This window comes from Strigops habroptila, chromosome 11 (assembly GCF_004027225.2).
Source record: "Strigops habroptila isolate Jane chromosome 11, bStrHab1.2.pri, whole genome shotgun sequence".
Classification (NCBI taxonomy): domain Eukaryota; kingdom Metazoa; phylum Chordata; class Aves; order Psittaciformes; family Psittacidae; genus Strigops; species Strigops habroptila.
Genome location: NC_046360.1, coordinates 16,990,314 through 17,018,304, shown reverse-complemented (window position 1 = coordinate 17,018,304; position 27,991 = coordinate 16,990,314). Strand labels below are relative to the sequence as shown.

At 46.6% G+C, this 27,991-nt stretch overlaps 1 protein-coding gene across 2 annotated transcripts in view; it reads right to left on the bottom strand.

The window, feature by feature from the left end:
- Positions 1-455: 455 nt before the first annotated feature.
- The window catches only part of PHF2 (PHD finger protein 2), an 87,034-nt gene continuing 59,498 nt past the window's right edge, over positions 456-27,991 (bottom strand). The window contains exons 8-22 of one of the 2 annotated variants that reach the window (XM_030502157.1): positions 26,405-26,492; positions 25,690-25,796; positions 24,425-24,516; positions 23,035-23,124; positions 21,455-21,817; positions 20,490-20,609; positions 19,120-19,238; positions 18,284-18,462; positions 18,010-18,083; positions 16,169-16,326; positions 8,348-8,625; positions 6,528-6,623; positions 5,526-5,635; positions 4,051-4,312; positions 456-1,572 (exon numbers count right to left, since the gene is read on the bottom strand). In XM_030502157.1, the coding sequence (XP_030358017.1) occupies positions 1,484-1,572; positions 4,051-4,312; positions 5,526-5,635; positions 6,528-6,623; positions 8,348-8,625; positions 16,169-16,326; positions 18,010-18,083; positions 18,284-18,462; positions 19,120-19,238; positions 20,490-20,609; positions 21,455-21,817; positions 23,035-23,124; positions 24,425-24,516; positions 25,690-25,796; positions 26,405-26,492 (2,225 nt within the window). In that variant the 3' untranslated portion in view covers positions 456-1,483. The remainder of the gene's footprint in view (positions 1,573-4,050; positions 4,313-5,525; positions 5,636-6,527; positions 6,624-8,347; positions 8,626-16,168; positions 16,327-18,009; positions 18,084-18,283; positions 18,463-19,119; positions 19,239-20,489; positions 20,610-21,454; positions 21,818-23,034; positions 23,125-24,424; positions 24,517-25,689; positions 25,797-26,404; positions 26,493-27,991) is intronic. The other variant, XM_030502158.1, reaches the window with a different exon arrangement.

Genomic DNA, 27,991 nt, shown 5'->3' with positions numbered 1-27,991 from the left:
GGTGAAAAGAAGGGGAAAGGGAAGTACCTGGTGACCTCCGAGGTGGAGGGAGGAAGCAGAGGGAAATGCATGTGCATGCTTGTCCAAGGGAGGTGGATGATGAGAGCAGTGCTTGGCGGTGGGCAGACATGTCAGGGAGGGCCATGGGGTATCCTACCAGGACACTCGAGGCCATGCCAAATCAGCCAGGGTTCCCTGCAGTGCTACAGCAAGTAGAAGTCTCAGTATGGGTTTTGGGTGGCACACAGGGCTCAGCACCCCGAGATGTGCTTGTTAAGGGGCAGCAGAGCCCCCCATGGGCCTGCTCCTGCTGAGGAAGCAGCCGAGCGGCATGGCATGCCATGGGGGCTGCCTGCCTGCTCCTCCTGCCCGCCCCAGGGGACCCGGCTGCCGCTCTCCCCCAGCCGCGCACTGCCCCTTGCCCACCCCACAAAAAGGCCAGGCCCAGGCGGTTGTGTACAAAACCTGAAATAGTTTACTTTGCTTTCTTTTTTTCCTCCCCCTTTTTTTTTTCCCCTTCTTTTTTTAAACTTTGCTCTAGGCTTACTTGAAGATTTTGTGAACTCGATACAAGAGCATTTGATATGAATCGGTAAATAAAACACCGTCATAGATAGATAGCCACGATAAACTTTGTTAGAAATGTACATGTCGCGAAAAAATAATAATACTAATAATAATAATCATAATAAAAAAAGCCGGCGCGACGCCCATGCCGGCGCGGGCCTCGCCTCGCCTCCCGCGGGGGGCGCTGGTTCCGCGGGCGCCGCGCCCCGGTAATGTGTGTATATAAACAAAGCCCATAAGAAATGTACAAATATAAAAAGCTACAAACATTAATAAATTACATCGTCACAAAACACGGAAACACTCCACAAGGTGCTAGTAAAATAACTTCGTCTCCCTCCTCGTACAAGAAGTTACCCAAAGAGCTGGTACCGGCGGGCGGCGCCCCAGAGAGACTTTCCCCTTATAAAAAACCGGAGGTGGTTATTCCAAAAGCTATGTACAAGCTACATTCTAGGAAAAGGGAGCCTCGGGAAGCGCAGCTATACAGGGCGACGCAGGGGGTGCCTGAGAAACGCGCCCAACGCCTCAGCACAACGGCCGCCATAGCACATCGCCTCAGCCCAACGCCTCAGCCCGAAACCTCAGCCCAACTCCGGCCCCCGCCCATCCCACGGCCCCGACGCGGCCCCGCGGCCCTGCTCGCTGCGCCCGTTCGCCGAGCGGGAAGAGGCGCGGCCTGGCCCGGCGCCTTCCCGCCTCCCCGCGGCTCCGCCTGAGGGCCGGGCCGGGGCCGCCCGCTCTCCGCGGCAGGTTAGTATTAACTTTGCGGCTAGTCAGTCTCAGCGCTCTGAGAAAGGACATCTATATTAAAAAATATTTATAGCAGGATTCTGTACAGTCCGACCGCTGAAAGTTAACGGGGTGGTGGTGGTCGTGGCCGAGAGCCCGGCGGCGGCTGCCCGCGGCCCCGCCGCTACAGCAGCAGCTTCCCGTTCCGGTGGATCTTCAGGATCTTGCCGAGCCGCTGCTTGGCCGTGGCCATCCCCTTCTTCGTGCGCTTCCCTGGAAGGAGAGCGGAGCAGCAGCGTCAGGGCCCGCCCCGCCCCGCCGCCCGGAGCCGCTCCGCAGCCCGCCCTGCCCGGCGCCTCCGCGCTGCCACCGCCCCTCCGCCACCAGCCAGCGCCACCGCGGCGGGACACGTCCCTGGAGCAGGAGCCCCGCTGCTCGGGGTGGGGGCTCAGCTCATCGCTTCTCTGCTGCGGCGCCTCCTGCTGCCCTGTGCCCTCACCCGGCCCAGCTCCCTGCTCGAGGGTGACCTGTGTGCCCACAGGGTGACGGTCAGAGCCCAGCCATGCCAGCACCCTCCTGCTCTGCAGGGCTGCACACGCACGCAAAGGCACCCTCAGCTCCTCACACCTAGCAGGCCATTACAGTAGCCCCCAGGGATTTCCGAGCACCTCTAAGGGAAACCTGTAGTCCAGGACTCGTGGGCCACCATGAGTCCTGCGCCAAGCACTGCCGGAGGATGCCTGGTCCCTTGCCCACTGCGCCGAGACCAACACATGTACCATCACAGCTCCACATTTCTTCTTGCCCTCTCTTCCTCCAGCACTACAGAGACCACCTATGTCCAGCCCTGCCAGAAGGGCACTGAAAAGACACACAGACAGACAGGCACGGGCACACACACACTTACTTCCTAAAGGTTCAGACTAGCACCAAGGCACAACACACCCAAAGTGGACAGTGTTCCCTGTCCCCATAGCCATGAGAGGACACCACCACCATGAGCCTAGGCCCTTGCTCATGAGCTGTGTGGTTCAGTGAGTTCTGTGCTCCCTGTGCGCTGGTCCTGGGCAGCTGCTGCAGCTCCTCTCTGCTCACCAGCTGCCACCTTAGGGCCAGAAACTTCCCTGGTCACCAATGCACCCAAGACTGCTGGGCACGCACAAACCCATACAGCCTGTTCTCTTCCCATCATGCTGCCATTGGCACAACTGTGTGCAATACCTGCAGACACTCAGCTTCTCTCCCACTTTTCCCATCTGCATTAAGTGTCCCAGGCTTAAAGACCATGACCACGCGGGTGACACCTTCCATGGGAAGTTTCCTCATTTCTCATCCTTTTGCCTCACTCTTTAAAACTAACAGACCTTCCCTGAGGAGGCCCTAGAGCTCCCTAATTTCTGCTTCATCCCACCATCTCCTTCCACAGTTCCTTCACTCCTAGTGATGCCCAATCTGGGGCAATCCCAGACTTGGGACTCTCCTGTGCTCCATGCAGAGAAATGCCCTGAAGTCCCCTTGGTGCCCCCAGCTGTCCCAAGACTCTGCACAGGAGGCTCTGCAAGTGCTCTGCTCCTTGCGACGTCAGCCACTTGCTTTCTTGGCACATGGCTCTTTCCCTCCTTTGAGGACTGAGCTATGCCATCGGCAAGGTGTGATCAGGCTCCCTTCACGATGCCCTGACTCACCAACCAGACTAGGGTTTGGCTCCATTCAGCACTCCTTTTCCCATCACATCTTCCACTGGCTTGGACCTGTTAGACTAATGCCACCATTTCACCAGAAAGACATAATTCCAAGCAAATACGTTCATTCCACTCTGGTTCTGCAGACAGCCACAAGTATTACCAGCTCCTGGCAGGACCTTAGCACCTACCACGGGCTATGCATGTCCTGTATGGCCTGTTCCAGATCCTCTGATGTTCTACTGTTTGCCAGGACGCTGCTCTACTTCTAATTCGCCCCACTCAAGACAGGGGGGAATGCAGGAAACATCTGCCACATTGCTTTGCTAAAACATCAGGGCCTCTCCCAGTGGAATCACACCCTTAATCTTCACACTGCATGGTGCCTGTCCCACACCTGCCTCTGTCACACTCACTGAGCAAAGTTCAAGCAGAGAATAGGAGGTCCTAGCCCAGACTCCAAGACAGCCTCAGCTTTATAACCATTTCCCTACAGCAGACAAGCAGCGACCTCTTCCTCTCTCTTGGCTTTGGTTGTGTAGCTGTGTTACTCCCAAGGTTTGATATTCCTTTGCTCCCTTGTGGCAACTCTCAAGACAAGTTTGCAGATGTGCACTGCTGTACACGTGCTGGGAGGATGTCCTCATGTGTACGTCAGCACAGGTACTGGTGTACAAACGCCACCCAACCACAGCAGAGCCTGACCTAGCCCTGGCAGAACAGCCTTCATGGATGCATCTTCCCCTGGACAAACTTCACCAGACAGGCTGGACTGTGATGTGACCACTGCAGGTGTCCTCAGGAGCCTTGGGACATGCTCGGGAGTACTTCCTAGCACGGGATGCCTCGCACCCTGCAACAAACAGCCTAGAAGCAAACGCATATTTAGGCCCACGGAGCCAGAACAGCCAAGGCCACGGGCCCTATCTCTGACCAGATCTGACCTACTGAAGCACTTCTACATAACCATGGCAGATGCAACATGTCAGGGCCCTGCAAAAGGCACGGATTACACGACCAGTTCACCCTTCCCCATTCCTACACCATAACCCCAGGCATTTCCTGGTACCTTTGGCGGAGGCATTGTTCTGCGAGGATGATGAGGGTCTCCTCTGTGTGAGGAAAACACCGGGTGCCATCGGCTGCGATCCCCTGTTAGGCTGGGTGACCCCAAAGGTGCTGGCCCCTGCGGTGTACTCGTGATCTGTGAGGCTGCTGGCATGTGACTCCAGCTTCGGCTCTGGCGAGCTGCCTTCCTGAGCCGGTTTGTTCACGTTGTTGGTTGACAGCTTCTTTTTGGTATTTTTTTTCTTCTTGCCTTTTTGTTCCTCCTTTAAAATGACAAACATGAAGCTCACATTAATCCCCAGAAGACCTTTAGCTACGGCAAGGGCCAGCGGCGTTGCTTAGGGTCCTGATACAACGAAAACCCATGAAGTTTGCCATGTACAAACTGCTCAGGGGCTGTTCCAACACCGTCTCGCTCACAGGTCTCTCTGCTGCAGGCAAATGTTTGCCTTTTTTGCCTTTCTTGACCTACGTGTGTGCTTTGTGCAGAGCCTCCTTGTTTGTCAACTCTGCACGCACCGCAGCGAGCGGGAGCCAGCCAGGACCAAAACGACCCTGCCCTGAGAGACCAGCGGGGTTTTGCATGGACAAATCTTTCGATGTTCCACAAAAACTGTCACCTCCTATCTTCAGGTATCTTCATACACTTTCACAACAGCACGGAGGACATTAAACATCCCACTGATTCCCAGACTGTGTTTCCTGCTAGGACATACACATAATTTCCACCTGTAACTGCACTTATACATACATACCATGAGAACAGTGCTCTGCCACCATCTTGTTTCCCTTGCCTACTTTCAGTCCACTCCTTGATGAAACCCTGCCGCCATTCTTAAGAGCTCTTCTACTCAACAGTACGCACCACAGAAGCCCAACACCACCAAAACCTGCATCTCCAGCAGCGTGCCAAAGTGTCTCACCAACCTTGCTCCAGCAGACCTGGTCACCTTCATGCCTCCCAGTATCACATTTGTGGGGCCTGTATGCATTGGGCACTTAGCATCTATCTGAACTCTTCAGAGACCGGACACTCAGCAACACTCAGAGTGCCTCAATCTTTGCTAAACTGACCCACAGTTACCCACAGTTCACCAAGCCTTTGGAAGTTAATCCTTATGCTTCCCAGCAGCCAATTTCCATAGACAAGGCAATCACACCAGTCACACCAGATACACATCAATGTGCTTGTTCGTGCACTCTCCTTTCAGGCAGCCTCCTTCTGTCTTAGCCTGGTAGCTATGCTCGCTCATCCTTCTCTACACTTCCAACACATCACCTGCTCTGAGCTGCAGTGCTGTCAGATATGTTGTGACATTCTTGGACTTTCATCACATTCCTGAGACTGCTGAGCCTCGTGTCACTGGCATGAGTAAACACTGGGGAGGGCTGACACGGCACTGCTACTGGGGCATGGCTGCTGCTGGGGAGAGGGCTTTCGTTTCCTGACAGCTATGGCTTCTGAAGCAACCTCACCTGCTGTGACAACTTGGCGGCAGCAGCGGCGAGCCCAGTTTCTATGGAGGCGACTCTTGTGCCCTCTCGCACTGGTCTGTCTTGTCGAGGCACTGAGGGGCCAACTCGTGCTGCAGGGAAAGCAGATGCAGATGAGATGTGCAGAAGGTGCCTGTGAGAGCAGTGTAACCACCCACCTCCTGCGCAGGGATCCCGCAGCCTCTGCCCTCCTTCCCCAGGATGCGTGCAAAGCCAGGAGGTGCCAACAGCCTCCAGTCACGGTGGCTTGGGGAGAAGCTGCCAATAAGGATGAAACACAGCTGAGCAACTTCACTGGCAGCTGCAGCTACCTGAAGCCAAAGCCATGGAGGTTTCTGCCTACACTACAGATATGAGCGACTCCAGCATCATTTCCAAATGGACAGTGTTCACTGCCCCACGAGCTGGGGGTGGACATGAGTGCCACAAGCTGATGAGACATGGGCTGCTTGTCACACACAGAGCAAGCTGCAGAGACCTCCTTGTTAGCGGACACATCAAAGGAGTCTAAGGACCTCCTGGCCTGTCACTGCCTCTGGTGAGCCGCAACAAAACCACCCCTCCAGACCACCAGTTTTGGCTGAACCTGGAGGAGACTATTCCCACGCTCTCTCTCATTCTTCTTTACACAGCCAACACCTAAAAGCCCTGGCTATTCAGCTGTCTGGGGTTTCACTGCTATACTACTGCTAAGGTGGCCACCAACTGTTCCATCACCAAGAGTGTGAAGAAAAATAAACCAACAACCCACCGAGGAACGACTTTTCCTGCCACCTCATTGACAGAGGAAGGCTAACACTGCTTGGCATGAGTCCCAGCGCAGGCTGTCACCTCCCACTGCGCTGGGAAGGATTAATCCTTCACATGATAAAGAAATTGCTAGTTGTGGTCTTACAATTTCCACACTCCTTGTGAAATGGCTGGTTTCTTAGGGACCTGCACAACTTAGCCTGAGTTGGGGCAGGACCGACTATATGGACTTACCAGTTGGACTGTAAGGGGCATCATCTGAACTTTTCCTTTTCTTTGATCGGGATTTGAAAACTGGGTTATCTTCATCTGATTCAAGAGAAGGGTAAACTACAGTAGGAAACAAAGGCAATAGTTTCAGTGCAGGAAACAGCTCTACGCTCACATTGAGGCCCACTTGCTCCGTGTGGGTGCAGTAACTACAGGCAGCACAGCTACAATAGCGAGGGCCCCAGAATACCACTGAGTGGTGACACCGCTGCACCACTCAGGGGACTTTCTCCTACTCTCATTCACACACTACCCCTGGGAGCTGCTGTCATTAAACTGTGACCAGGTACTTTTAGGATACACAGTGAAACTTAAGACAGGAAAAATCAGCTCTTCCTCTTGTCTGTGGAGCAGCAGCACAGCTGGAAGAGACACGAACAGGTTTCCTTTTCTCAAGTTAGACTGGTACTGAAGGCACATCAGCCAACCACTTCATTCAGCACACAGCTTTCTGGCTCCTGTGACTCCTGCACAATGAGGCAGAGGCAAATAAGACACACTGCAAGTATCCAAAAGATAAATGTGAACCATTCTGCCGAAGGACCCTTCACAGGCCTGAGGGATAAACACCAACTGATCTCTCTAAACGTTGTCCCAACCTGGACTATGAAGTTTCTCCTTTTATTTTTTTTTTCCCCACATACACTTGATTTTCTTGCTGGTTGCCATTTGTTACCTCACTCACGATTTTGGCATTACTGTGGCATCTGGCCATTGACACCAGAAGCGTGCTGATCAGAGGTGGCACAGAGCCTCTGGAAACCAAGCCCGCTCCCCTCGAAGACTCTCCGTTCACTGGCAGCACAGGCACACAATGAGCAAATCCACCCCTCAGCAGAGGGTGTGTGTTCACACGTGGCATCTGTCTGTAAACCACGGCCCTGTCCAACAGCTTCACGGAGCTGCCCTTTCCCAAAGCACCTTCCAGCACCGCCACTGCATGCAAGTGCGCTCTAAATGGCTGGGCAACCTTCTGCAACATGTCGCAGCATCTCCGTCTCACCTCAGTGTCTCTGTTAGTAATGTGAAAAGATATACTGCACTTTTCCAATGTTAACAAATGATTTCTGATGGCCCTGCTTGTCAGGGAGGCTCACACACACACACAGACTCTCCTAGTATGCAGCATAAACCTCTACCAACTTCTTGCCCTCTTTGGGACTTCAGGTTTTCCAGCCCCTACCAGTCTTCACATTATTCCTTTTCTTCATTTCCTCATTTCTTTATACTCAAAAACACCCCTGCAAATTATTACGGCAGAACTGATATAACTGGTGCAAACTGGCTTTGTGCCCATTTCTGCTTCAGATGCTTGCATTCTCTGCCAGCACTCAAAACACCATTTGATCCCTTTTCCAAGTACAAATTCAACCTCTCACTCAGCTAGATTTTTTATTGCTATTGTGTAGACAAAGACATTTCTGTCATAAGTACTAGTACATGACACATTTCTGGGACAGTTTCCTGTTTCTTGGCTGACTGGTGTGGTTTCAGTGGGCTTCCATGTTTCTTAAGAGCTTCTAATTGTCACATGCCCCAGATACAGTCTGCCTGGATGGCCACGTCACCACCAGCTCTGCAGTCAGCCTATCTATCTTTACAGTGTTTGATTAATTTTGCCATGCTGGTCTCTTGTTTGCACTCCTCCTTCCCAAAACACCCAGTGGATTCCAATGGGACAGAACATGAACAAGCGCATCATGAGAAACATGGGTGTATATGCAAACATGCACAGGTATGTACATGCAGCCCTAGGCACACCCTCAGAGCTCATTTGTACTCACCATAGTCTGAATCTTTAAAACAGGCATCTAAGTGGTCCTGGTCCTCATCATAATCTTCTATGTCGATGTTGTTCTTTGTGCTTTTCTTCAGTAACCGTTTGCCAGTGTTTTTGTTGCTGCCACCACCTGTTTTTTTAGAGTTCTGTGTGGAGATGGAGTTATTCTTCGCCTGGTTCGTACCCCACGATGGCTGGAGGCAGGACTCTGAGGACTGGAGGTTTGCCATGGATAGCATGCCCTGGATTGCTTCCTGTGTGCTGGGTGAGGCAGGTGGCTGACTGTGGGGAACAGTGAGAAACGCAAGAGCTATCAGTGATTCCAGAAACGCAGGAACCCCCTTCAAACAGCTTATTCCTTTTCCTGCACAGTGCTGCTAGGGGAGGTTTCCTGATTACTGCCCTTTGAGCAGCTGGACATGCCACAAGTGATTCTTATGCTACCGGCAGTATCCCAGTCAGCCCATTAGCTTTTGGGGTGCTGCCCCAGAAGCAAGGAAGCTGGCATGCGATGGGCAGCTCCCTGGGAGCTGTTGATGCTGGTGGGTGAGGACAGGGGTCAGGTCGCTTTTCATGGCCCAAACCAGCATTCATAGAATCACGCAGAATCACAGAATCCTTATGGTTGGAAGGGACCTCTGGAGATCATCCAGTCCAACCCTCTCCAAGGCAAGGAGACCAGGAGCAGGTTACACAGGAACATGTCCAGGAGGGTTTAGAATGTCTCCAGAGAGGGAGGCTCCACAACCCCCCTGGGCAGCCTGTTCAGTGCTCTGCCACCCTCAATAGAAAGAAGTTCTTCTTCATGTTGAGATGAAACTTGTGGTTTAGTTTATGGCCATTGCTCCTCATCCTGTCACCGAAAGTTGGGGAATAAAACTCCTTACCACCAATGTAGCATTAAGAAGCAGGCACTTCTTTATTGCAGCGCTGGGTGCTAGGTGAAATTTCCATAAATAGAGCACAACCAATGCCGATTTCATCCTTACATTTATACACAAAATGACAAGGTAGTGCACTCCCAGTTACAGTGATTGGTTAGTGATTTACATACAATTATAATATCTGCAGTGTCATTCTCTTCTGCTACTACGCTTGCGCAGGGGAAGGGTCTTCACTTGGGCGAGGGTCTTCTCCATCTGTGGGTGTGCTTTTTAGTATTATAATGAAGGCAGTTTACGTTAGGTCACCTTAAAAGTAAGTTTTGTTGCCAAGTTGGCCAGCGAGATTTCTACCTTGCCAGGTTGTCACATAACTCATCCTATATACAATAGACCCTAGGTGCTTTGGTTATGCTCTAGAGAGTAAGGACTAAGGCTAGCATGTCACAGAGAACAGGGACCCGAAGCAACACAGCATCTAATTTCTAAGCTAACACAGCATCCCATGCTAACATAGAGGCTAACTTCTTAAATCAAGATGTTCTTATAGTTAACTGCTTCATAATCATACACAAAATATAGAAAGATTCAGTAAAACTTAAGAGGATAATCTGCAACAGTCCTGTTGCTGGGCACCACTGGAAAGAGTCTGGCAACAACACAGTGTCTCTACTACCAGCTCTGAGGGCTTATGGGTCAGCACTGGAGGGGGATGCTGTGGTGGGCTTCTGTGACATGCTGCCAAGAGAGTAGAGGAAGAATTTGAACAACTGAAAGGAAGCTCATGATCACGGGCGACAGTTCACACTTGGGGCTGTCACAATTCCAGGATCTGCTGGCAGAGAACATGGTAGGCCAGGTTGGACAGAGCCTTGGGTGACATGGTCTACTGTAAGGTGTCCCTGCCCATGGCAGGGGTTTGGAACTGGATGAGCTTAAGGTCCTTTCCAGCCCAAACCATTCTATGGTTCTATGGTGGGGCACAAACAAGAAATTTCTACAATGCATTTTTGGGTTTTCTGATGTGGGTGTGGGATGGATTGATTATGAGAGATGCTGGAGAGACATGGACTGGATGGGGGGACTGCAGGGTGGGTAAAAATCTTGCTTTCATGGAACTTGCTTTTTGGTATTTTACTGCCGGTCATCAGCAGGCACAGCAAACCTACGCGGAAAGAAACACATTCCTGTGGAGCAGGCTGAGGTCAAACAACATGTAAATTCTGACTGGCACCTATGCTTAGTGAGGTGGAAAGCAAGCTCCCCACCACAGAGAACGTAGAGGAATGATAATCTCCACAGAGGAAGTCAGACATTAATTCTGTGGCAGGCAGAAAACATCATCAAACGCTGCCAGAACTTTGGAGTTTGGGCAAAAAGCGAAATGCAAAATGCAAAATCCCCCCTTGCTGTGGGAATGATATTTTTTACAATTATGCATCAGAAGCCACCAACATGCAGCATTTCCCCAGCAAATTAGCAGTACCACATTGCTTTTTCTTACTTTATCTTAACATAATCCACTTTAAACCATTACCGGACTCGGGATAGAGTAACGTACAAGACATAATGGGAATTTCTGGGCACTAATTGCATTTATAAATAATCCTGGAAATGAGTTAAGACTGGGGTTAGCAGCTAGAAACTCAATGAATAGAAGAACATTGAAATACTTAGTTAGGAAAGAGACATTTTAATCCCTTCATTATCATGCCAGATGCCTTACCCTTCTCCTTGTCAAAGGCATATTTTGCACCATCTATAAGAAATTAACATATTTTCTTTCCAGTTTTTCCCCCAACTGCTTTTGCAAACACCGGCCTCTCAAAACACTGCAAACAGACCATCAAGTAGTGACCACTAAATCAGCAAATCAGAGAGGAACTGCCTTAAGTAACACACACTTCAACAAGTAAATTGTGGAATATGATCAAAACCAGTGGTTCTGAGAGTCAGACCACAGCCTGAACGTGTGGGAGAAATGTCTCAAAGAGACAGAGCTGTGCATGGGGCAAAGTGTTACTCATTGGGGCATGTGCTTGTGTGTACTTGCATTAGAAGCATTGCAGATTTCTAAGCCTAAAAGAATACAGAAAGAACCAGGAAGCAATTTGTAAGCTCTGGAAGGATATATCCCCTTCCTGTAGCTTCAGCAATGATTTCAAAACCAATATATTTATGGAAGAAAACTACCTGTGAGTTACAACTGTGACTTAGCAAACACTAGAAATGAGCAGGAGCAAAGCAGCCAGAGCACTTCTCACTGTTCTGTGATTCTGTGATTTTTGAGCAACCTGCTCTAGTGGAAGGTGTCCCTGCCTGTGGCAGGGGCTTGGAACTGGATGAGCTTTAAGGTCCCTTCCAACCCAAACCAGTCTGGGATTTTGCATGGCTTCCCTGTTAGGGATTTTATTGTTTCCTTTTACTCTTGTAAAGACAAGGACACATGATTGAGAGATTAGCTTACTGCAATAACTGTTCCCTGCCTAGCAAGCATCTGGAGTTTTTAGCTGTGTACAGTGCAGGAATTGAAGGAGGTCCAAACTGGAAGCTGCCAGCTTCCCCTGCAACACCCAGCACGGCATGGTAAACCTTGGTGCAGCTGCTACGTGGTCCACAGGCAAAAGATTCATAGAATGTGGTTTGGGTTGGAAGGGACCTTAAAGCTCACCCAGCTCCAACCCCTGCCACAGGCAGAGACACCTTCCACTAGAGCAGGTTGCTCCAAGCCCCTGTGTCCAACCTGGCCTTGAACACTGCCAGGGATGGGGCAGCCACAGCTTCTCTGGGCACCCTGTGCCAGCACCTCAGCACCCTCACAGGGAAGAGCTTCTGCCTCAGAGCTCATCTCAGTCTCCCCTCTGTCAGGTTAAAGCCATTCCCCTTGTCCTGTCCCTACAGGCCCTTGTCCAAAGCCCCTCTCCAACTTTTTTGTAGGTGCCCTTAGGTAATCGAAGGCTGCTCTGAGGTGTCCCCTGAGTCTCCTCTTTTCAAGGCTGATATATATAGATGTATAAATACATATATATGCCTACCTTTTACTGCCTTACAAGTAAAGAAAGATGGAAATTATTGCTGAGAGTCAGACATGACCACACTGGCATTACACTGTGACACGGTAGTTTTGTATATCATATTTCTTCCCTTTATTTCTTTTAAAAAGCACTTTATGGCCATTTAAAAAGCCTAGCGTAATTATGAAATGAAACATAGTCATTTCATTTATCAGGAGCTTTCTTCAATCAAGCTGCAACACACACTGCCAAAGCCTAATTGTTTATACAAGAGCCAAAACTGATATGACACATTCCCACTGAACTACCACACACAGTGTAGTAATTCACGCAGAGTTTAGTTATGTGACTGCGTTAATGACTGTGATTTCAGAAACCACAAAGTCTACAAGTACACTGGCTACAGAGCCCAGGCTGGAGGGAGGAAACTGAAAGGCCTGAGTCCTCCTCCATTACTGAGTGGCAGTTTTAACCTGTTGTAGACAGCAAAAGATACTTCCCAAGCAAGGAAGAGAATGAAGGCTGCGTGGAGACCTCAGAGCAGCCTTCCAGTATCTGAAGGGGGCTCCAAGGATGCTGGAGAGGAACTCTTCATCAGGGACTGTAGCGGTAGGACAAGGGGTGATGGGTTCAAACTGAAACAGGGGAAGTTCAGGTTAGATAAAAGGAAGAAGCTCTTCCCTGTGAGGGTGCTGAGGCGCTGGCACAGGGTGCCCAGAGAAGCTGTGGCTGCCCCATCCCTGGCAGTGTTCAAGGCCAGGTTGGACACAGGGGCTTGGAGCAACCTGCTCTAGTGGAAGGTGTCCCTGCCCGTGGCAGGGGGTTGGAACTGGATGAGCTTTAAGGTCCTTTCCAACCCAAACCAGTCTGGGATTCTGTGATACATAGTGACTGTGTTACTTGATTTAAAAATCATTTGTCTTTTTCACCCCCATTAGGACTGAAAAGAGAATTCTTAGAGGAAACTTGGCATGCACACCTCTGTTCAACACAGAGATGAGAGTCCCAGTCACTGTGCTGCAATGAGTAACAACCTCCCAATGTTGCTGCACAATGGCAAGACTGCTGTCACAGAGCTGCCTGGCACTTCACAACTGATGTACTCTGCATGAAGCCAGTCTATATAACATGCTTTAATCTCTAAACTGTGAAAGAGACAACTGCCTAATAAACTGAGAAGGTTGAAGAAGGTGTCTCTGTTCAGCAACATTCCCTCCTTTTGATTGCTCTATAGCTCTGTCACCACACTGTGACCTTAAAAAATTCCATCTTCTCTCTGAACATCAAAAAAAAAATATATAAATATATATATACACTTAAACTCACTGATAAAATATGCTTCTATGGTTTCCCCTGGTAACTTATTCCATATGTTCTCCACTGACCACAAGGCACATCTTTTGGAATTCTCAGTCATGGCTTTTAGCTTCCCATCTTTCCCAGGTTTAGATAATATCTTCCTATCTGAGGGGACATCCTCATTCCATTTTAACAGGTCCTGTCAACTTTGCAAGCTGCGCTCTTCCTGCGTTGCACACCCCCAACAGCCAGCAAATGCACAGCACGAGTGAGGACAGCACCAGTCTCTTTGTCCAGTCTGTTCTCAACTCTCAGACCACTCCTACAGCTGTTTCTACTTCCTCCACAGATTCTATGGCTTTTATAACCAAAGCAGACCTGGAGAAAGGAGGGAGGAAAAAGATGATACCATGAGATTTGGGATCTGGCTTTACTGTTCAAAGCAAACTGGTTTTGGTGTTTTGCACGTATAAAATGGTGTAACACACTTCTTGCTCCCATGCACCATAGAATCACAGAATGGTTTGGGTTGGAAGGGACCTTACAGCTCATCTAGTTCCAACTCCCCTGCCATGGGCAACAACTACTTATATGAATCATGAGTAGGATAAATGCTGCCTCAAGCAGCCAGCCTGGAGAACCAACACTGCTCGCAGCCCAGAAACCAGCCGTATCCTGGGCCGCATCAAAAGAAGCGTGACCAGCAGGTCAAAGGAGGTGATCCTGCCCCTCTACTCTGCTCTGGTGAGACCCCACTTGCAGCACTGTGTGCAGTTCTGGTGTCTTCAACATAAGAAGGACATGGAGCTGTTGGAGCGAGTCCAGAGGAGGCCACAAGGATGATCAGGGGCTGCAGCACCTCCTGTATGGAGACAGGCTGAGAAAGTTGGTGCTGTTCAGCCTAGAGAAGAGAAGCTGCGTGGAGACCTCATAGCAGCTTCCAGTGTCTGAAGCAGGCTACAAGGATGCTGGAGAGGGACTCTTCATCAGGGACTGCAGTGGTGGGACAAGGGGTGATGGGTTCAGACTTAAACAGAGGAAGTTTAGATTAGATATAAGGAAGAAGTTCTTTACTGTGAGGGTGGTGAGGCACTGGCACAGGTTGTCCAAGGAAGTTGTGAATGCTCCATCCTTGGCAGTGTTCAAGGCCAGGTTGGACAGAGCCTTGGGTGACATGGTTTAATGTGTGGTGTCCCTGCCCGTGGCAGGGGGTTGGAACTAGATGATCTTAAGGTCCTTTCCAACCCAAACCATTCTATGATTCTACAATTCTATGTCCAGACTGCCTGGTTTTCAAATAAAGCAGAGATGAGATGGAACTGGCTTATTAAAAGGCCAGACAAGAACAGCCTTGTCACACATTTCACATGATTTCCCACATCTCCACCTGGCCTGTCATTCTCACCTTTCAGGAGATAACTCCTTTCTTTGCACAACAGGCGTACTTAGAGGCTAGAAACTTGTGCCAGCAATTTACCAAGGCTGTGGTTCCTATGGAGCAGTGGAAAGTGCTTAGCTGAATACCTTTGGTCTTCTACAGATGGGGGACAAATCACCCAGTTAAGACTGCAGCAGCAAAGATTACTTCATCAGCAGACTACAAGGGAGGACAGTGCATAAGATGTAGCAGTTCATGTCTGTAGTGCAATTACGTGCACAGAAGCCTTAAACTCAGTTGATGTTCCCAAAAGCCCTTCTTGGGGGTTTGTCTGAGTTAAGCAAGACATTTCCATATGTGAAGAGTTCCACTGGCTTTTTTCAAAACAACATGGATGCTTCTGCTACCTAATTCTCCAGCAGTAGTTTAAGATCTTAAAAGACTGGAGGTAGTGAACCCATCCATTTTATGGAGGTGAGCCCAAACAAAACCCGTGTGTCAGACAATCCTGCACTGCAGGATTTGAGTCTAGGAACCATATTTTCTGATTCTGTATTGCTTTTCACTGCTCACTGTTTGGATTACTAAAAGCTCTACTGCTGTCCCTTATTAACCATATTCCAAACCATCGAGTGCCAGCTTCAATGTCCACCCACAAAGGTCCATATAAAACCCAACCAAGGTCAGGCAACCACCTCCATTTTATGTATAGAATTATCCATGAAAGAGTTTGTTTTCCAAGCCATGTGTTTTGGTGGGGAGAAGAATGATGACCAGGGGTGTGAGGGAGGGTAGACAATTCCTTGTTTTTTATTCCTCAAACATTTGACACTGGGGCAACTGCACAGCACCTTATAATGCCTTATGGAAGGAGTGCTGGTCATCTAGATGACTTTATCGTTACAACATTACTACATTACTTAATTGTTACTTCACTAAAAACCATTATTCATGCCCTCAAGCTGCATTCACTGAGCTCTCCCTTCCTTTTGAATGATTCATCTATTATAGTATTATTGCTAAAATGGATGTTCAACATTTGCAGATGGGAAATGCCTCTACATTATATCACCACAATCTTTCCCATTCGCTTTCCCTCCTCTGCCTCCAGATGACAGGAGAAAGGAAGAATTTTTACTGGGAAAAAAAAAAAAAAGCAGTTACTGAGGTGCAGAATTCATTCTCACACACACAGCCACAAAAAAGCCATTTCTGTTTATGGGTAAGAGGGAACACCATCCCTCGGTGCGTACCTGTTGGTGTTATACTCCAAACCCCCAACTTCCTTGCTTGCCTGCAGAAGATCAAGAATTCCTGCTGAACTTCCACTCTCTTTCTTTACTTTGGAATTGCGCCCTGGCTTTGCCTCTGTGTCAATGTGAAGCAAATCTTCATCTGACGAGTCATCGCTCTGCAAAAACAAGGAACAGGCTCAAAAGAGTGGAAGTTAGTCCCCAGCCTTCTGCTCCTCCAGAGACACAGGCCTGGCCTTTGTCACGTGCTTTCATTAAATAAAACAAAAGACCAAAAGACAAACAAAATCAGGTGCACAGTAAATGTCAGCTGCCTTGCAGCCTATAGGCATGGCAGGATTTCTATCCCCTTCCAGCCCTGGAGAACCAGCTCTGAGATCTGATCCTGCACATGGCACCAAACCACCATAAGGTGGCATTTCCAAGTGCTGTTGCCTTCTCAGCCCTTGCTCCTGTTCTTGAGACCACAACCCATGTAGCAAAAGAAGCAAATGTGTGGCCATATCTCTGTCAGCCCAGATATGCATCAGGGCACAGGTCTGTATCTTGCAAAACTAGTAACAGAGCCAATCCAGACACAGGGACAGACCCATTTCTGGCATCACTACTGCAAGAGAACAGGGAGAACTGCCAGAGGAATGAGATAGCCACATAGAAACAGTGGCATCTGAGGCCTCTGAAGGAAGCTGCCTGCATCTGCTCTATGCACTGTAGTCTAGAGTATAACAGAACAACTTTTTTTCTCCATTCCAGCCCTGTTTTCAGGCCTCTAAAGTCCCAGCCCTTATGCATAGCCTGCACTATCCTCTCCAGGGACTGGCCTCCCTCCTTTAGCTTCTGCACAGTGAGATACGAGCAGGTTTTTCCCTGTTCTCTGTATACTGGTCTCCATGCAGCAACCACGAACTGAGGCAAGGAGGTCTGCACTTGCTCTTGAGTATCTCTGAGCCAAACCAAGATGAAAAGGATTTCTTAGTTCTTAGGGTCAAACATTTCAGTCGGCTACAGTTCTGTGTTAACAATGTATTTTGCTTTTCCTGATTTATTCAGATATTATAAGATAATTTTTATTAATCACAGTTGGACAAAACATTTAATTTTAATGTCATTTAATTTCTATTATTGAGCTTCAATGCTAACCCAGAGCAAGCTTCCATGTGTGCTGTTCAGCTTCCTGAAGGCAAGCTATCAACAGGCACATTGACACTGCCTTGACTTAGGGACATGTAAAGTATCACGCTGAGTCGAAAACATTCTAGGTGTAAACCCATAATGGGCAGAGGGAGACTCTGCTAAGTGATAGCAAACAAAACCTTTAATTGCTACATAATAGGTATTAACGGCTTCTAGTAATGTGAAACGAGAGATGACATGAGTTCCATTGTACGAATACCCGGAGTTTCATCTGTCAAACATGAACACGGAAATTTAATGACCAGTGTTTAAAGTGAATGGAAATAGGAGAACAGACACAGGTTGAGAGTGCAGCTTGGGACAGCCCCTTCTGTCTGTCAGCAACGTAACATCAAGCCAGGTATGGCCCTTCCCATTCCTTCTTACAGCTTGCTCCTGTTCTTGTGGTGTTGGACAACTGTCATGGTCCCCACAAGCTTCCCACCAGGCCTGACCAGGTACCAGCAGTTCAAGCCACAGCACCACACGATCCATTCCTGGCAATGTATGGCTGTCACCTATTCTGGGCAGGCTGTGACTGTGGAGTGAAGGAGAGGATGTGGCAGCAGCCATAAGAAGGCTTTGCTCCTGCCATCACAGCCCCGCCGTACGTACTGTTAGAGACATACAACGGGTGCTTCCTGTGATAGGTACAATAATAACCATACCTTGTATGATACTGACTCCACCTTTGGCTTCTTAACAGGAGTGTGCTGCAGAGTGTCTTTTTTATCTGACAAAACTGAATTAAAAACAAAACAAGAAAGAAAGTCAGGTTCTTTTCCCTTCAAACCCCAGCACTCCTAATCCACTTATATTGGACTGACAGTTAAGACACAGTTTGCTTTATTATAAATCATATAGATTTTAAAGACTAGTTTTGGCCAATCAATACCCAAGACTTTGTTGTACAGATACAGACAAAATAGGAAACATTCTTACAGGGCAGTTCTCTTTTTGTAGTGTTTTTCTTCCTTCTGATTGGAAACTCATCAATTTTTAGTTCACCATCATCTGACACGTATTCATATTCATCGCGTACAGGTTTTGCTTTGTCTTCTTTAAAATTCTGCAGTGACCCAAACACGCTGGTGTTCAGCTGGGGTTTGACTCCCTTTGAACTGAAAGAAAAGTAATTACAAATCAGTAACAACACTCTGACTGGAAAACATCTTGTGAGTGGACACAAGAAGAAGACAGTGAGTATCTTTATGCAGAAATTTCAGGACACTTGGGTACGTTCTGAAGCGCCACAGCAATTCGTAAGTAAGTTTACAAACACATTTCTGAACATAAAATTTGTATCTTAAAATATAATGCCCACTGGAGTAGCCTTGGCTGGCTTCAAGTAAGCACTATATTATGTAAAGCTGTCTCAAAGAGTATCACGATATGCATAATGCACGTGCACCACAGAACTTTGGAATGCAGAGTTCATTTAACAGTTTCTTAGAATTGTACCATGAAGATTCTGCCCCAAAACCACTTAATATAACTTAACTAGTAAGAACCTGAAGTGCCAAAACTCAATGCTGAATGCTGAAGACACTATTCACAAGCAAACTACCAGCCTCAAAGATAGGTCTTTGCTGTTATGGCAAATTAAGCTGGGTTCTAGGTAAAAGTTCTAGAGAACAGAACTTTTTGTGTAAGTGTATTTTCTACATTGACCACAAAGGCAGATTTTCACCTTCTTGTATAAAAAAACATTATAATCCTAAATAATGACTTTTTAATCTGCTTTTTTAGTTGATATGTATTGTCAGATTTTTACTTACCCAAGCAACTTCTTGTTAGAGAAAGAGAATGTAAATTTGTTGTCCTTATTTCCCGACAAAGGTGTCTTTTCTGATTTGTGTTCCTCTTCCATCTTTAGAAGTGAATCAGGTTTACTGTTCTGAAAGGAGGAAGACCCAAGCCAAAACAATAAAATCAGTTAAATGACTTGTTACTTCAGATCCCTAGCTAACCTCAGAATCCACTGATCTGTATGAGGAGAAAAATATCTTCCCCCAAATGTGGTGAGTGATAGAGGATTACAGTGTTCCATAGAGTAATGTGGGGTTTAGTCAGGAACTTGTCCCCAGTCAGGAAGCACTTCAGCACCAGTTTAAGCAGTGCACACTAGAAACGTGATGGCAAGTATAAATACTGCTCTCTTAAATTGGTACATACTGAGGTCAAATGCTAAACACACATTTTGTGGATCAGAGCAGGCACTAAGCACGCTGCTCGGCAGCATTGTGCCTGTGTGAGTAAGGACAGAATCCAGCACAGTGCTTATAGCCTCCCAAATACAACTGTTTTCTTCCTAGGCTCCATCTGCTTCTTTCACACCTTCAGAAGAGCCTGAATTATGAATTTAGTAATTTAATATCAAAGTCATTCAGTGCAGTGGAAACCTTTGATTATTTTTTAAGCATTGCCTAGTACTTTCCTAAGCTATACTGGCTGTGGAATTCATTGGTACATATTGATCTGATCACATTAACTGTGACTAGTTCTACACAAAAATTTTAGATGTCTCTAATGTTAATGATTCATGATTCTTAGTAGCTTCCCCGGGTGAAAAAGCATGTACTTTTGCTTTGTCTGGGGGGATTTGTTTGCACCTCTGTCATTAGAAGTTCACAAAGCAGTTATTTCTGTAAGAAAGCCTTGTGTCACCTTGTTTTAAATAATACCTAAGGAAAAAATGAATTATTCTATGAATGAATTTTACTCACCCTACATTAGCCCTCCAGGAAGGCAAGCTTTAAATTCATGTGGCATAATTCAGATTTCATTAACTCTACTTTCATGCCATCATTAGTTATTGACTTCTGTGGAACTGCTCCAGACTGAAAGCAGTACCAACTGTGTTCAAGTAAGAATCTCAAGAGATCAGCACTGATAAATCTCCGCTATTCACAGTGTTCCCATGGGCTTCCCGAAGGATGAAGATGGACAATTCAGCACATGCTTTTGAAGAATCTGCTCCCTCCCCTCCCTGTATCAGTGATTACTTCCCATTTTCTTTGGGAACTGAAAATCGGTGCCTCATACTCTCTTGCTTACTATGAGTATTTCTATGAGTGTTTCTCCACACTTCACCTATCACTTGGCTTCTGTGGCAGAATCAGCAGCAGGATTTAACAGGGCACATTACCTTGTACTTCCATTTGGCTTCTGTTTTGCTTTTATTTTGCTCTCGAACTTCAAATTTCTCCACCTCATTCTGCTTAGTAGCAGTTTCCTTATTGGGAGCACTTAGAACGTTCTTTGCAGCCTGGGGAAAAAGCCAGCATGTATCTCAATGAGGATGGAGTGCTAGCATGGTACAGAAACACACCTTTTAGCTGGATTAGAACATGAAAACTCCTGATTTGGAGTCTTCAAAAAGAACCTGATTTGGTTCTTTTTGAACCCAAATATCAAAAATGGCTGAATGCAGAAGACCAGCTGCCTTTCTCCCTGACATACTAACGTCCAGGAGTACTGTGATCCCCCTGCCTACTGCTCCCCGGGCAGGTTTCACAGACTGCAGAGAAACCACTAGGAAATTCAGAAGTGTTTTACACAAGACTTACAGATACTTTTTAACAAACAACGTACAACACATCACTCTGTCAGTGCCTCAATGAAATCCTGGGCCCTGCTGAAGTCAGCAGCAGAATTCACATTGAATTAAAGGACATCAAAATGAAACTTATATTACATGGGCAAAAATGGAAGCAAACTATTGTTTTATTTTCAGTCACTCATTCTAGACCAAAATCTTATGCAAATAAGATGCTTTAGAAATGAGTTCCTTCATCTTTGGTAACTGATTATGGAAATGAATGAGTGCTAATAACACCTGAAATAAGAATATAATGGTTCAAGGGGAAAAAAAAAAAATCCATTAAAAATGTCTTTTCATTTTCACCTCTCCTCAGTTTGGACTGTCAACTGGCAGAAGTTTGCCAGACTCAGCCTGAATCATAGGTTTCTCGGAGGTTCCATTTCAAATGCATATCACAGAATCCAAGACTGGTTTGGGCTGGAGGGGACTTTAAAGCTCATCCAGTTCCAACTCCTAGAATTTATCTCTATTATGGCAAGAGAAACGGGAGAAGTGAAAATGGGACCCACCTTCCCCTTCTTTGGTGTCTCGATCTTTGTCAAAGCCTCCTTTGTGTGCGCCTCCAGCAAGTCCAGATTGGGGATGGCTGGTGGTGGACTCTCTTTTGCCTTCTTTCCTTTCTTTTTCCCTTCTCCCTTAACTTTTGGTGTTTTGGGAGGCTTAGGAGGTTTGGGGGGCTTGGGAGGTTTGGATGGCTTCAGTTGTTTGGGAGTTTTCACAGTTTTGGGAGTCTTTTTTTTCGGGAGCTTTTCCACAGGCTGGGGTGGAGGCGTTGCTTGGACGGGTGATGGTGCCTCCTCCTTCTCCACAGGACACATCTCCTCGGCGTTAGTGTTGGCACTCGTGTCTGCTTTGCTGGCTTTTGAAGCATTCTGGGGTTCAGCACAAAATGGAAAGGCATTCAGACCCACCTGCCTCGCGTTAGGTATTCACCTCACCCTGCCTTCCTTGGGGAAACAAACCCCAAAGGTCCCCCCTTCCATAAAGGGATAACTGCATTCCCGGGTCAGGCTGGACAGGGAACAAAGACCATGTCACACAATAACACACTGCTCACCGCTAATTCCCACCCCATGTTGCTCAGGCACGGGTTTGGCCTGGAGAAACTCCAGCAGCTTTGTAAGGAATGTCACTCTCCCAGGTTTTATCCCCAGGTCAGACTGCTGGATGGACTGCCCGTACAAAATGAATGGTCTTTTGTTTAAAATGCTAACCAGCTTGAGCATGTAATTCAGATGTGATAAATGTAGCAGAATCATATTTCATGCCCTCAGGAAAAAGCGGCAGTAAAATAGCTGCCTAATTAAAGTTAATGCTGTCTGACTAATTAAAAAGAAATTTTCTGCTTAACTTGCCATTCTGACAATAGAAAACTTACACACTACATCAAAGAGGATAAAAGGACAAGATAGATTTCAATTTGGAGGTCTTTGGATATAGTTAGAAAGGGGGGGGAATGTAGCAGAATGTCACAACTGAACTAGCTATGGCCACCCTGCACTGTCACACAGGGGAGACCCACCTCCATGCAACCTCCTTTTTTGGGGGTTGTTTTTGAAGGAGAGTTTGTTGTTATAATTATCACATTTCCCATAGTAACTCTGCCTAAAAGCCAGCCAAGAGCAAGGCTTCTTACTGGGACAATGTATAGAAGAATAGTTCCAAGTTCAGATAGTGTCATAGACAAGACTATGAACATAAGGAAAAGGAAATCCTACATAGGGAGCATGATCATGGGGATAGGAACAGCGTTCTGTGAGTTCTATCACATTTTTGGGTAGGAGTAGCTAAGTGAAAGAATAAAAAAGGACAGAGGAGGGAGTGTGGCCAGTCCAGCTAGGAGAAGGTGGAGGAGAAAGGATGCATGACAGGCAGACACAGCGTAACACTGAGGAGAAAGCAAACTGGAGCCCAGAGCATGTGGCAAGTCAGCCCAAGACGAGTCCTGAGCAGTCCCCCAGTGTGAAACCTCATATGAATTCCTTTAATGAAGAGAGTGGGAAAAAGATTCATTTATTTCAATTCACCCATTTCATAGCCTGGATTATTGAGAGACCAACATAGTTAATATAATGAAAACAGCACAAACCTCACTTAATCTTATTTCTTTGGCAAGGTCCTTGATAAGTTGTGCTGGTTTGAAATTTTCTGGTAGCTCATCTTCATGTTCTGCTAAAGCCTAAAACACAACAAAGCCAGATTGCTGTTTCTATGCATGTTTTTTGCAAAAATACATAAAAAGCTCTTTAAGTGACACATCCGTATTTTTCCTATGTAATGAAATCAATACTGAGTGCCTCAACAGGCCAGATGATAAGGAAAAAATACACCTTTTTTTCCCCTTCTGGATGTTAGTGTAGTTGTCCTGAGAGAACACCAAAGTCAATAGTCTTTTTCAAATATTACTGCATTTTCACAACTGTAACATCACTTTGCTCACCCCTTAATATCAGATTCTGTGAGGAATTCCCTTTCTGCATCTACAAGGAAAGATTGTCTCAGGCTGGTGTCTTCAGTGAGTACAACAGTCATGTACCTCACCAGCAGGGCACTTTGGAAGCTCCCTGGCAGGACTAACATTTGCATTCACATATCATTTTATAATATTCAAAGTTCAACTTTACCTGAATGCCAACACCATCCAACTTCCTTGGACTCACTACTTCTCATCTGCATGGCAAGTGGAAAAATAAGCAGGGTGACAGGGAGAAGGGAGCTCACACACTGGTTAATCCTTCTACTGGAAACCAGGGAGCAATCCTGAATTCAGGCTCAAGCACTGTCTTTTTGCAGTAAGGAGCAGCCAAGTCCTAGACTACATTTAAATGTGGGGCAGCCACCGAACTGACCTAACTGTGTGTGCAACAGCGTGTACTCAGCTGCTCATCCCTTCTTGAAATGCGTGAAAATCCTGAAGCTGCCAGTTTGCCTGGTCATGTTTTACGATTGAATGGCCTGTCTCCTGCAGCTAATTCCCCCAAGCTCGAGGAGCAAAACACGCAAGAATAACACTACTGCAATGGCTGCAGCAGGAAATTTAGCCTGCAAATCCCTTTAAGCCTTCTCTCCAACCCAGATGTATTTCCTGGCTCAATTAAAATGTTGATTTGCAGGAACTGGACACCTTGTGCAGGCAAAAATGCAGGCATTTTTCTAGGCCCTGCTCGCATACACAACCTCTGCTTGATTGACTTGGCACGCAAACAGACTCAGAGTCAGGGGAACATCCATTCAGTATCCCTTGAGCTGTGTGCAGAGGTGACTTTTTTTAAATCTCTTGTGGTACCTTTTTCATTGCTGTCTCTTCATGTGGCACTATGAAATCCCAGCTATTGCCCTCCTTCCACGTTCTCCCAGTCCCTTCCCTTTGGGATTTCAGAATTAGCTGTTTTGCTACAGAGATACTATTTGTTTTGGCATTTGCTTTCTGTTCCTGTGACTGGCAAACAGACAATATTAGAACAGGCTTCTTCTCCTACCTGTTTTTTAGTCCATGACCTGAAAGCACCATTGAGAATTTTTGCTCCTTGGAGTAAATGAGCAGGAGGCTGTTGCCCAGCTTTATGCAAACCTGAGTAGAGGGAGAAAAAAATGCCATTCAAGCACTGAGAGCTAAAGGTGTTTTACATAAAGTCTTTCATCTGAAAAAGTTTAACTGTGAAATTTAACTCTTTGAAAGTTGGTCACCAGAAATGAATCCGTACTATAACTTGATGGTAATAAGGAGTATATTTACTGTGTCACAAATCCAACTCAGCCTTCCTACACTGTGCTCCTGTAAGTTATGTCTACACTGGCAATCCTTCTGGTTCCTTTCTTGGTGCCATACTCAAGCTAGCTTCCATGTTCACACATCCTAGGCTGTGGGAATAAAAAGGTACCATCAGCAGTTCTTTCATTCTGACCAAAAAAGCAAATACCAATGTGTGGAAACAAAGGGTATAGTGGGCAAAGCATTTCACTTGGACATGAGTACAAGCTTGCCTGAACATCTCCCCTCACTCCAGCTTCTGTTGAGTAGGTCACAAAGGGGCCCCTTCCAGGCAGCACTCAGAGGGACCCTTCACCTTGCTTATTAATTACACACATTTTTCTCATTATAAAAGGATCTGATGGGTGCCTCAAGACACGTTTTTAGTAAGAGAAATAGAGGCAAAGAGCAAAGCGAGTCTAAATCTATGAAGAACACACACACATGGATGTTCTGATCAACTCTGAAGGAATCTGATTTGGAAGATTTTGAATTTCACAGGAAACTTTGCTTTAATTCTCAGTGTTCCCACTGGCCACATGGCTGGTGTTCCCCTGGCCTTGTGTTTCTGTGACCTGCCCATGTACTTCAACAGGGATCAGCAGTATGATGGGAGAAGGAAGTGCGACTCTGTGGCTTGGGTGGACAGAGCCTGTAGTTCATGAGGTTAAAACAGGGAATGAACCCAGACTTGACAGGCAACTAACATCCAAAAAAGTAATACAACACTATTTGCTTCTGTTTATAAAGAAGATGAAACTTTCCCTTAGGCACAGGTAAAAGGGGCAGTTAAGGTCCTTCCTAGAGTGAGATGGCAGTAGGTTAACAGGAGAGCTGGACCAGACTAGCATGTTCTGTTGGTATGTTAAAAGTACTTTTCAAGACTGGTTTTGGCCACCATCTTCTATGTGGCACATCAGCAGAAATTAAGAGTAACTGCTTTCAGGCCCCCAAAGCTAAGCAATTAAGGCAGGCGAAGAAATGCAGTTTTACCTTTGAATGTCTCTAGTAGATGCTTTCCCATGTACCAACACGCAGTTTCGAAGTTTGGAAACTGGGTCAGACTGGCAATTTTCAACCGTCTTTCTACTTCATACGCCCTGTAATACAAAGCCACATGAACTCACAGCATAGCAGGGCACAAGTATGTCCCTCAGTGACAAGCACTGCACATAAATGCCTGAGGTTCATTTTGCAGTGCTTCATCTCTTTGTGCTGCTACCACGTATTCTGGCTTCAAAGCAAAACATAGGAGTAACACTAGGAAGAAACTGAGTGAAACAGACGTTAGGTAGTTTCATTGCATTATTTGTCCAGCATCAGTGAAGTGACTACTTATTGTCTTACACTCAGCAAAGAGCCCAGCTGAGCAGGTGGGGGCTTATCCAGAAGGCAAATGGCATGTTCTAGGGTAAAACTGGCAGTGTTCCTTCAGGATGTGGCCACATTGAGCCAAGCACCTCATGTATCCTTCCATGTAATATGCAATGGGTGTAAAGACAGCTTGGAATAGCTCAGCACAGGAGAACATGGTCAAAGGGGACAAATGTGGGTAGACTTTCCAAAACTGCCCAAAAGAGCTCCATCAGCATTACTGCATGTGTAGTAGTAACCAGTAGAAGTGTGTAGGCTAATTAACAAGAGAGACGATGGCCAGTGTATTACAAACTGAACCTCCACCTAACTTTAGATACTAAAGACAGATTACCTCATCTGCATTTCAACACTTAGACTATGTAGAAAATGTCCTGCAAAGGCCAGGCAGTCTACAGGTGTTAGAGTTGCATAAATCCAACCTAAAAGAGAAAGAGTCCTGAGGGTAAAAACTGGAATGACAGTAACAGAGACTTTATTCACAACATGATGTTATAACTCAAATTACTTTTTGGGTACCAATACAGCTCTTCAATCAACATCAGCACCAGAACCGTGTACAGAGAACCATACAATGTTGCCTCTTGTTTGTTTTGCATGACAAAGGCCCAGCCCAGAGGGTTGCTACACACCACTGCCTCCCAGTCCCAGGACTACTTTCAACTGTCAGATGGTGAGAGGGGACATTCTGCTCACACTGACGTTACTTTCTTGTCACTGTGAAAAGCATCAGCAGCTACATAATGGTAGCTGCTTTCACATCATCGTAAAAATCTGTGACAGTTCCTGACACTAAATTTATTGTAGTGTCAGGAACAGGGTGCTTTTCCAAAAATTTATTTTCATACAAAAATCCAGTCAAATTAATGAATCTTTTATATATTATGCATATAGTGAATCAAATATAGTGAATCAAATCAGTGTATTTGTGAAGGGACTTTGGACAAGGGCCTGTAGGGACAAGACAAGGGGGAATGGCTTTAACCTGCCAGAGGGGAGATTGAGATGAGCTCTGAGGCAGAAGCTCTTCCCTGTGAGGGTGCTGAGGTGCTGGCACAGGGTGCCCAGAGAAGCTGTGGCTGCCCCATCCCTGGCAGTGTTCAAGGCCAGGTTGGACACAGGGGCTTGGAGCAACCTGCTCTAGTGGAAGGTATCCCTGCCCGTGGCAGGGGGTTGGAACTGCGTGAGCTTTAGGGTCCCTTCCAACCCAAACCAGTCTGAGATTCCATGATTCTGTGATTCTGTGATTCTGTGAATTCTTATAAATTGTTCGGTGTTTATTCCACCATCTGCTCCACATATGATCATGAGAAAAATACCTGCCTTCCATTTTTTACAGTCAAAGTAAAATTCCAGTGTGTAAAAAGAATATACTCACACACAGACATATGGCACTACTTGATGCTGCCTCCAAATCACAAGTACTAGTGCTCTTACTTACTCATGCTGCCTGGAAGCCTCACTCAGGTTATGGATTGAGTGGGCAGTGCATCATTTAAAGGCACATAGAGGGAGAGAAAATCCCTGCCTCAAACAGATCATAGTTTCAACATGTAACAACGGACTGTTGGAAACAGCAATGCTGTTCATGGTTGATGGTGAGAGGAAGGTGAGGAACAGGGTCAGGAGTATAAACTCTACACTATCTTCTGATCAACTACCTATCTTTATAAAGATCCTCCCAGGAACTAAGAAGAACAAAATCCACCACCCCTAACCAGCAATGAAAGCCCGAGTCTATCAAGTACTCCATAAAAATCTGTGAGGCCCAGGTTTTCAGCCTCATGTGGAACCATAAATGCACACTCACATTTCTGCAGGCAGCTATAGTTCCTTTGTGTCATGGGGAATCAATGACCATGAAAAGGATTTTGTGGGGAATTGTGGTCAGAAAGTAATTCTACACGAATTCTCTGTTAGA